The 11028-nt window shown below is 45.2% G+C and overlaps 1 protein-coding gene across 2 annotated transcripts; it reads right to left on the bottom strand.

Annotated features, from left to right (window-relative positions):
- Positions 1 to 340: 340 nt before the first annotated feature.
- Positions 341 to 11000, bottom strand: lig4 (ligase IV, DNA, ATP-dependent). 2 transcript variants are annotated; one of them, XM_078402897.1, is made up of 3 exons: positions 10889 to 11000; positions 6074 to 6181; positions 341 to 4416 (listed from the first exon to the last, which is right to left on the bottom strand). In XM_078402897.1, exon 3 carries the CDS (start codon positions 4374 to 4376, stop codon positions 1638 to 1640), a length of 2739 nt encoding a protein of 912 aa, XP_078259023.1. In that variant the 5' UTR covers positions 4377 to 4416; positions 6074 to 6181; positions 10889 to 11000; the 3' UTR covers positions 341 to 1637. The 2 variants fall into 2 exon arrangements, with proteins under 2 accessions (XP_078259023.1, XP_078259022.1); XM_078402896.1 differs by having other exon boundaries at positions 341 to 4383.
- Positions 11001 to 11028: the final 28 nt, after the last annotated feature.

The raw sequence follows: 11028 nt of genomic DNA, 5'->3' as shown, positions 1-11028 counted from the left end.
CTGTGGAATTCTCTGCCTCAGTAGGCAGTAGAGGCCAATTCTCTGAATGCATTCAAGAGAGAGCTAGATAGAGCTCTTAAGGATAGCGGAGTCAGGGGGTATGGAGGGAAGGCAGGAACGGGGTACTGATTGAGAATGATCAGCCATGATCACATTGAATGGCTGGCTCGAAGGGCCGAATGGCCTACTCCTGCACCTATTGTCTATTGTTATCTTAGATATTTTAATGTTGTCAGATATTATAGTGCAAAAACAAGCAATTCATACACGTCACATTTTAAACAAGTTCTTTATTGAATTATCTTTCAAAGTACAATTTCTATAAAAACTGTTATCAGCACAAATATATATAGACTAGCCTGCGTAGAAGTTTGAAATTCACTCACTTCTATAATTTCATCACATACTCAACATATACATCTTAATACTAAATATTTCCTTTGGAGAGAGGCATTCCATTATACTTAAAAATAAATATTTTCAATTTTTCAACCACGATTCAGTTCACTACTCTTAAGAAATTAGATTTCCAAGCAAAAAAGGACAGGGGTAACATTTTATAAATGACACGAGTTTTAAAAATACACTATTTATGTGTATTGGATACATTCTCAAATCATAAGACATTTATTTCAGAAATTAACTGGTGTAAGAATTGCCATTAAATATTTGCTGCAAAGACTTTGTGGCCTGACATGCTCATGTTAGAACAATAGTAATTTAGCTTGAAAGCAAAATTGAAGAAGTGCTGCTATGTGCCCTTGTGGCATTCAAAAAATCAAATATTCTGATGATACTTAACCTCATGGCTAGGAAACGCAGTTTAGGCAGCATGACTCGGAAATGAAGTGTCATTAATATTTTATGATACGCGATTTTACTTCTTGCAGGCACAGCAAAAAACCATCTCCATAAATTTGGGTGCAATCATCTTCACACATGCACAAGTACCCTTGGCACATCATGCAAAACCAATGACCCGTGAACTAAATGCGACTGACAGATAACTTGATATTGTGCTTTCACGATGATCCTTCCTGCTGTTAAGATGTCTACTGGTTGAGTTTAAATGTGCAAAAATCAAATAGTTGGATTTAATCAAACACGTTATGTTGGGGTATTCGGCATATTGACTGATTAACTGTCTGATGTCATACAATGCATGTAATGATGGGCATTGTAGTTTATACCTATATGAAGAGGCTCAACTCTTTGAACGAGAAGGAGCCTCGTAGCAATCTCTACCTGGAATTAAGGATTATGCATTGGCAAAAAAAAAAGCATTTATAAAACAGAGGTCAGACACAATCTGATCTTCAGATAAGTTCTTTGTAGGTGGTGAACTTGGATGACTTTACCACAGAGCCCGACATTGCTCAGGTTAAGATTAGTCCCAATGTGTAGGAAGGAACTGCAGATGCTGGTTTAAACTGTACACACAAAAAGCTGGAGTAACTCAGCAGGACAGGCGGCATCTCTGGAGAGAAGGAACGGGTGACGTTTTGGGTCGAGAAGAAAAGTTGTCCATTCCTTCTCTCCAGAGATGCTGCCTGTCCCGTTTAGTTACTCCAGCTTTTTGTGTCTAACTTAAGAATAATCCCACTCTTACTCACAGTTCAATGACTTTTAACAATCTTCTAAAGTAAGTAAACTTTCTCATCTTGCAGATATCCTGCTTTCACTGAATCAGACACCCACGATTCCACAACGATTTTGAATTTCTTTTCAAATGCTCTCCTGCGCAATTTCAGTTCCTGGAGACGTTGTGTATCGCTACCAACCACGACATGCGAGACGCTGTCACACAGACTTGTGACGCATTTTGCTCCATGAAACCGCAGCTCCAAAACCCTCAAATCCAAGCTTGTGTTGTAGGTCTCTGTACTGCAGTCACCAATGATCCTGTAGAGATCTGCATATATAACACAGTTTCTGAACATATTTACAGGTGATTTGTCCCATCGGTATCGCTGCTCCAAGTCAGCAATAGTTTGCAATGTTAATTTCCGCTCTGGTTTCATCATTCTTTGGAAAACCTCTTGCAACTGAGTTTTATCAAGATCAGCAAAATAGCTGTCTCCATAGCAATCATACTCCTGAGCAAAGTGTTCCTCTGTTGAAGGTGACATATGAATCATGTACTGGGGTTGCCAAGGTATAAAATGTTTCTTTTGCAAACAATCAATCAACCAGTCAGCTTTCACAATATCATGCTCGTTAGATGTGACAAGGTTTCTGACGCGGATATTGACAGTGCCAACAACAACACAGTAAGTGTCTGGTCCAGGATTCTGCACAACCAGTCCTCCACATTCAGCGATCCCCTTTTCCAGCTCAACTTTGGGATAGTCGTCAAGGCCATTTAAGACACAAAATTCAACATCCTCAAAAATATTAGACACTTTGCTGACATTCGATAGATCTTGAGCCTTAAACTGTTCTGCAATTCCAATCAACTTTCTGTTTTTTGCCAGCGCTTTACGCTTCTTCTTATCTGGCACATCGTCATTGAGGTCAACGTGCTTGGATGCAAGTTTCCCTGATGCTTTATTGTGCAGTTCATTCAAATCATGCACGGTCATACAGTCATACCACTGCTTATCATCTCTGATCTTCTCAATTCGTGGAAAACGCAAGGTGCAACCAGTTTTATACACATCACTCTTCACTATTTCAGCCGCCTTAACTTGAAGAACAACCGAATTGCAGGGCTCAATGTATACTTCTGGTTTTTCAGTAGCACACAGAATATTTGGCGGGGAATCACTTTTACGGTAAGGTTTCCAGTGCTTATCTAGTTTCAGACCAAGATCGTAAAGCTCCTTCATCGTGTATCCACAACCTACACGGCAAATGGTGTGGAAGACGGATGGTTTCTCACCAGGTGCAGGAACTTCTGCAACTGCACACAGAAAATGAGACACCATCCCACCACGATGGCCTTTTCCAAAGTAGCCACCAACAATTAAGATGTCAAGCTCATCCATCAAGCCATCAACATATTCTGGTTTAATCTTTAACCAACCTTCACCACGTTTGTCTGGCTTATAAACAGATAAAGGATCCTTTACCATAATTCCTTCCTCCCGTTTATCTATAGCATCATTCAAGGCATCCGCAACATCCTTTTTTGTGTTCATTTCTATTTTTTCCACAATCTGTAAGCGGCCTGGCACCGTCGTGAATACAGTGCAAAGGATTTTGTGTCTTTTTCTCAGAGTTTCATTTGCCAGCTTCTGATCATTTACCATGAGCACATCGAAAACACAGAAACAGGTTTGTAGTTCTGAATCCTCCACCATCCGTTTGATATCAAACTTGTTTCCTTTTTGCATGAAGGTTTTGGTATTGGGGTTGTAAGCCATCATTTCTCCGTCAAGAATACAATTTTGCACCGTGCTACTGAACGTCTTGTGAATAAATGGCGTGAGAGACCCTTGCAATGAGGAGGCACCGAACTGTTGGCTGTAATCATAGCTGTTGCGCGAAAAATATTTATAAACATCTCCATCTTTGTGAAGTTGCATACGCTCCCCATCCAGTTTAGTTTCTAAGTAAAAAACTTGATGGTGCATCAACTTTTCAATGTTTTTCATGTTGGAAACAGCGGCAAGCATTGGCTTAAAAGCCGAAAACAGCGTGATGGAAACATCGCTAAGGGATACAGAGGGATCGTGAAGTTGTCTACAAACTTTTTCCAAATCCGTGGTCACGTTGTGAAGCTCTGTTGCATCTGCATGGAATAACTGAAATATCGTTTGCTGACTGATACCTAATTTCATGTCCTTCAAGATCATACGAATAAGCCACTTTTGCTCCAGCGCAGAACTCTGGCAGATTAACTGCAGCAGACTCTTTTTGACCAGGTCTTTTTTCCTAACAGCATTGTTAAGTGCAATAGAATCCAAATGCTCATTTACCTCCTGAATAGTCAGAGTGCCTTTGTTTGGGCACCTCTGCTTCAGAACAAAATAGGCAATCACAGCAAAATCACCTGCTTCTACATACGAGGTTGTTGGAGCTCTATAATTTAAGAGTTTAAGTGCATCTTTTCCCTCTTTTGACAAACCGAGAACTTCAATGTAAAGTTTTGCAAGCATCGTTTCTTTGATTCCATACGACATTCTCTCCCTCTCCAGCTGAGGCAATACCAGACGCATTGCTGGGTAAAAAGAATCAGTGGTGTTCGCCTCATTTTTATGAAGAGCATTATGAAAATTTCTCCATGAATCCAGGAAGTCTTTGAAATATTTGTTTTTCTCAGGCCTGGATTTGCTTTTCTGTATTTTCTCCAAAGTTAAACAGAAATCACAGAAGGGAACTTCAGAGGCCACAGTCTTGACCAGAGAATCTTTTGACACAGATGCCGCAGACATGATCAATCTGTGATAAAATACTACGTTAAAAGATATAAACCTGCAAATTCAAAAAGCACAAGGTGATAATGCTTTTCTTTGTACATTAAAGCGAATAAATACAAAAAGATATGATTTGACCATTCTAGTTTTGAAACAAAATGTGTCCTTTGGCAAGCAAATTCTGGGGTTTTGCATCCATACTACATGAACCCCATGTTACACCTGTTGCTCACCAAGAAAACCATCCGTATCTTGATTTTCTATTACAAAGATATGCATTTCTGCTCATTCGACAAGAAATGCAAAATCATAAGGAATTGTGTTTATTCACTGAGTTTTCATATAAATTCCACGAAAGCAAATCTTTCTCCTCTCTCAAACTTTTGGGTATGTTTTCTGAATTATGTAAGGGCAAGTTAACGTACCTGAAAGAACATAATCAGGGGGTTGCCTGCACAACACTTAACGGATATTTAGAGACATGAAGTGTAGGAGAGAACTACAGATGCTGGTTTAAATCGAAGGTGGACACAAAATGCTGGAGTAACTCAGTGGGTCAGGCAGCATCTCTGGAGAGAAGGAATGGATGACGTTTCGGGCCGAGACCCTTCTTCAGACTTGAAATCCATCTTCCTACCTCAGCTAAAAATCATGCTTCATTTAGATGAAATAGCACTTCAAACACAATTTTTTTAACAGCTAAAAACATTAAACACCTCTAATTCGCTGTGGAAACGAGGAAATACTGATGCTTGTTTGCAAAAAAATGCTGCAGTAACTCAGCGGATCAGGCAGCATCTCTGGAGAACATGGATAGGTGATGTTTCACGTCGGGACCCTTCGTAAAACATCACCTGTCAATGTTCTTGCCTGACCCGCTGAGTTATTCCAGCACTTTCTTTTGTCTAAAGAGTCTGAAGAAGGGTCTTGACCTGAAACGTCACCCATTCCTTCTATTCAGGTATGCTGCCTGTCCCGCTGAGTTACTCCAGCATTTTGTGTCTATCTTCAGTGTAAACCAGCATCTGCAGTTCCTTCCTACACAAGAGGCACCCGGCCTGGGGGGAGCCACTGAGAATAAAGAGAGTGGGGGGGGGGGGGGGGGGGGGAAGAGAAGGAAAGGAAGAGGGGCTATATTGAATACTGTTGCAACTTTATCTGCGCCTTTTACGTGGCAACTCTTTGCATACTTGTGTACTGTCTGCAAAACAAAGAATTTCACTGTACCAAGTACAAGTGACAATAAAGTCAATAAATCAACTCCTCCCTTGTAGTTCTGTACAATGGCAATCTTCCCACTTCTCTCTCAGTTCCGGCATAGATCGTGACCCGAAATGTTGACACACACATATTCTGCCGCCACAAATGCAGCTTGACCTACTCAGTTTTTCCAGCAATCTTATTTTGTGCCAGATTCCAGCATCTGCAATCTCCTTTCTTGAAAATGTGAAAACATTACCTTTGAATCACGGTAGGTCAGGAAGATAGGTCAGTAAGCGCAGATGGGCTAGTTGGAATTAAGGCAAATTAATTCAGGCAACAAGGTTTTTGATAATTTCAAGTCTCCAAAGATCAGTAAAAGGATACCCATCAGAAATGGTTAACTCTTAATAGCTCTCGTTCATGGGGTAAATAAGGCAGAAAATAAACACATATTCTCATCTCATTGAGCAGATAGATTTTTAAAATCCAGTCAAATGAGTTACGTGACATACCTAAAAGAAAGGTGTCCTCAAAGATTTAGTGGATTGCTTGGAGCCTGTGTTATTTTGCAGTCCTTTATTGACCACTGAAGATCTCGACTCGAGTTTCACTCTTCAACACTGTGTAAGCAAGTTGGATAAGTAGTCACAAGGATTGCAAACTAAACTGCGAAAAGTAAGCAAAAAGTAGACGAGTGGCTCAATTGTTTTACAACAAACACGAAAATTGACGGGCACGCAAATCGATTTGTCAAGGAAAGAGGTGAAGGGACTGGAAGTTCAGGAGGACAGGGAACACATGGGAGATGAATTATATGGTGGAAGGCTGTAGGAGAGGGGGACAGGGAGAGGGAGAGAGAAAAATAAAATGGAGATGCAGGGGCGGTCAATGCAGGGGGAGCAGAGAGGGCAACACAAAGCGCACATATTACACCCACCAAACACCATCTGCGACCCTAGTTCTCTCTAGTCTGAAGAAGGGTCTTGACCCGAACCGTCACCCATTCCTTCTCTCCAGAGATGCTGCCTGTCCCGCTGAGTTACTCCAGCATTTTGTGTCCATTTTTGGGGTAAACCAGCAGCCGCAGTTTCCCCACCCTAGTTCTCCCTACAAACTAATTCACTGTCACCCCAGTGAAACTAGCCAGAAAACCAGTATGAAGGTTGGCACAAAATGTTGGAGTAACTCAGCGGCAGGCAGCATCTGTGGAGAGAAGGAATGGGTGACGTTTCATAGAAACATAGAAACAGAAATTAGATGCAGGAGGCCATTCGGCCCTTCGAGCCAGCACCACTATTCATTGTGATCATGGCTGATCATCCAAATCAATAACCCGTGCCTGCCTTCTCCCCATATCCCTTGATTCCACTAGCCCCTAGAGCTCTATCTAACTCTCTCTTAAATCCATCCGGTGATTTGGCTTCCACTGCCTTCTGCGGCAGAGAATTCCACAAATTCACAACTCTTTGGGTGACAAAGTTCCTTCTCACCTCAGTTTTAAATGGCCTCCCCTTTATTCTTAGACTGTGGCCCCTGGTTCTGGACTCGCCCAACTTTGGGAACATTTTTCCTGCATCTAGCTTGTCCAGTCCTTTTATAAATTTTATACGTCTCTATAAGATCTCCTCTCATCCTTCTAAACTCCAGTGAATACAAGCCTAGTCTTTTCAATCTTTCCTCATATGAGAATCCGGCCATCCCAGGGATCAATCTCATGAACCTACGCTGCACTGCCTCAATTACAAGGATGTCCTTTCCCGTCAAGTCCCTGCTTCAGACTTCAGTATGTAGGAACTGGTTTCACCGGGGTGTGTTCCTGATTGATTTTACTGACTGTGTGCCTCCTTGCCTCCTGACATCAGTGGTGGGGAAGATGCTGGAGTCAATTATAAAAGACGAAATTGCGGAGCATTTGGATAGTAGTAACAGGATTGTTCCGAGTCAGCATGGATTTACGAAGGGGAAATCATGCTTGACTAATCTTCTGGAATTCTTTGAGGATGTAACCAGGAAAATTGACAGGGGAGAGCCAGTGGATATGGTGTACCTTGACTTTCAGAAAGCCTTTGACAAGGTTCCACATAGGAAATTAGTGGGCAAAATTAGAGCACATGGTATTGGAGGTAGGGTACTGACATGGATAAAAAATTGGTTGACAGACAGAAAGCAAAGAGTGGGGATAAATGGGTCCCTTTCAGAATGGTAGGCAGTAACTAGTGAGGTACCGCAAGGCTCGGTGCTGGGACAGCAGCTATTTACAATATACATTAATGACTTGGATGAAGGGATTAAAAGTACCATTAGCAAATTTGCAGATGATACAAAGCTGGGTGGCAGTGTGAACTGTGGGGAAGACGCTATGAGTTGCAGGGTGACTTGGACAGGTTGTGTGAGTGGGCGGATGCATGGCAGATGCAGTGTAATGTGGATAAGTGTGAGGTTATCTACTTTGGTGGTAAGAATAGGAAGGCAGAGTATTATCTGAATGGTGTCAAGTTAGGAACAGGGGACGTACAATGAGATCTGGGTGTCCTAGTGCATCAGTCACTGAAAGGAAGCATGCAGGTACAGCAGGCAGTGAAGATAGTCAATGGAATGTTGGCTTTCATAACAAGAGGAGTTGAGTATAGGAGCAAAGAGGTCCTTCTGCAGTTGTACAGGGCCCTAGTGAGACCGCACCTGGAGTACTGTGTGCAGTTTTGGTCTCCAAATTTGAGGAAGGATATTCTTGCTATTGAGGGCGTGCAGCGTGGGTTACTAGGTTAATTCCCGGAATGGCGGGACTATCATATGTTGAAAGACTGGAGCGACTAGGCTTGTATACACTGGAATTTAGAAGGATGAGAGATCTTATCGAAACGTATAAGATTATTAAGGGGTTGGACACGTTAGAGGCAGGAAACATGTTCCCAATGTTGGGGGAGTCCAGAACAAGGGGCCACAGTATAAGAATAAGGGGCAGGCCATTTATAGCCGAGATGAGGAAAAACTTTTGCAGTCAGAGAGTTGTGAATCTGCGGAATTCTCTGCCTCAGAAGGCAGTGGAGGCCAATTCTCTGAATGCATTCAAGATAGCTCTTAAGGATAGCGGAGTCAGGGGGTATGGGGAGAAGACAGGAACGGGGTACTGATTGAGAATGATCAGCCATGATCACATTGAATGGCGGTGCTGGCACGATGGGCCGAATGGCCTCCTCCTGCACCTATGGTCTGTTGCCTCCTCCCCCTCACCATTCACCACATCCCCCTCACCATTCACCCCCTCACCACCACCACCCCCTCACCATCTCCCTCTCACCATTCACCACCTCCCCCTCGCCATTCACCACCATTTGGAACCTAATCAAATGTACAGCACTTTGGTCAACGTGGGTTGTTTTTAAATGTGCTATACAAATAAAATTGACTTGACTTGACTTGACCATTCACCACCACCCCCTCACCATTCACCACCACCCCCTCACCATTCACCACCTCCCCCTCACCATTCACCCCCTCACCATTCACCACCTCCCCCTCACCACCTCCCTCTCACCATCACCCCCTCACCATTCATCACCTCCCCCTCACCATTCACCACCTCCCTCTCACCATTCACCACCAACTCTGTGATGTTTGATGGACTGTGGGGTTGTCATTTTAGTTGTCTTGCTGCCAGCATTGAGTTTCTGTAATAAAGACTTCTGTTGTACCTTGAAGACTCGCAAAGTTTCATACAGGCATAGAACAAGAACACGAAAACCCCCCCTCACCATTCACCACCTCCCCCTCACCATTCACCATCTCCCCTCCCCATTCACCACCACCTCACCATTCACCATCTCCCCTCCCCATTCACCACCACCTCCCCCTCACCATTCACCACCACCACCCCATCACCATTCTCCCCCTCACCATTCACCACCTCCCCCTCACCATTCACCATGTGATGTTTGATGGACCGTGTGGGGTGGGAGGACCCGTTGCTCCTCCCGTGCAGCAGGTGGGGCTGCACAGGACAAAGGGAGATGTTTTGTACATAGTTATCTGGGCTGTACAGTGGATGAGTCAGATCGTGGGGTTGCAGCCATTTTAGTTATCTTGCTGCCAGCACTGAGTTAATGTAATACCTTGAAAACTCGCAAAGTTTCATACCGGCATAGAACAAGAACATGAAAAACTCCCCCTCACCATTCACCACCTCCCCCTCACCATTCACCACCTCCCCCTCACCATTCACCGCCACCCCCTCACCATTCACCACCCCCCCTCACCATTCACCATCTCCCCCTCACCACCACCCCCTCACCATTCACCACCCCCCCTCACCATTCACCATCTCCCCCTCACCACCACCCCCTCACCATTCACCACCTCCCCCTCACCATTCACCATCTCCCCCTCACCATTCACCGCCACCTCCCCCTCACCATTCACCACCTCCCCCTCACCATTCATCATCTCCCCCTCACCATTCACCACCTCCCCCTCACCACCTCCCCCTCGCCAGCACTGAGTTAATGTAATAAAGACTTCTGTTTAGGTTTAGAAGGATGAGAGGGGATCTTATCGAAACGTATAAGATTATTAAGGGGTTGGACACGTTAGAGGCAGGAAACATGTTCCCAATGTTGGGGGAGTCCAGAACCAGGGGCCACAGTTTAAGAATAAGGGGTAGGCCATTTAGAACTGAGATGAGGAAAAACTTTTTCAGTCAGAGAGTTGTGAATCTGTGGAATTCTCTGCCTCGGAAGGCAGTGGAGGCCAATTCTCTGAATGCATTCAAGAGAGAGCTAGATAGAGCTCTTAAGGATAGCGGAGTCAGGGGGTATGGGGAGAAGGCAGGAACGGGGTACTGATTGAGAATGATCAGCCATGATCACATTGAATGGCGGTGCGTACAGGCTCGAAGGGCCGGATGGCCTCCTCCTGCACCTATTGTCTTTTGAAGACTCGCAAAGTTTCATACAGACATAGAACAAGAAAACCCACCCCCACCCTCAACCCCCCCCCTCAACCTCAACCCCCACCCTCACCCTCAACCCCCCCCCCCCCTCAACCCCACCCCCCTCAACCCCCCCCCCCTCAACCCCCCCCCCCCCTCAACCCCCCCACCCCCTCAACCCCCACCCTCACCCTCAACCCCCACCCTCACCCTCAACCCCCCCCCCCTCAACCCCACCCCTCAACCCTCCCCCCACCCTCCCCCCCCCCCTCCCCCTCCCCCCCCCCCTCCCCCTCCCCCCCCCCCTCCCCCTCCCCCCTCCCCCCTCCCCCCTCCCCCCCCCTCAACCCCACCCTCCCCCCTCAACCCCACCCTCCCCCCTCAACCCCACCCTCCCCCTCACCATTCTGCGTGTCCCGGTGAGTCCCCCCGGCACCGTCTCTGTCGATGTTGTCGTTGCCTCAGCTGGTGCCGAAGCCGTTGACGTTGACGCCGCGGTTGACGTTGACGCTGCGGGTGACGTTGACGCTGCGCGTGACGTTG

The sequence above is a fragment of the Rhinoraja longicauda genome, chromosome 7 (genome assembly GCF_053455715.1).
Source record: "Rhinoraja longicauda isolate Sanriku21f chromosome 7, sRhiLon1.1, whole genome shotgun sequence".
Taxonomy (NCBI): Eukaryota; Metazoa; Chordata; class Chondrichthyes; order Rajiformes; family Arhynchobatidae; genus Rhinoraja; species Rhinoraja longicauda.
Note: the sequence above shows the minus strand (reverse complement) of the source record. Positions and strands in the feature narration are given on the sequence as shown.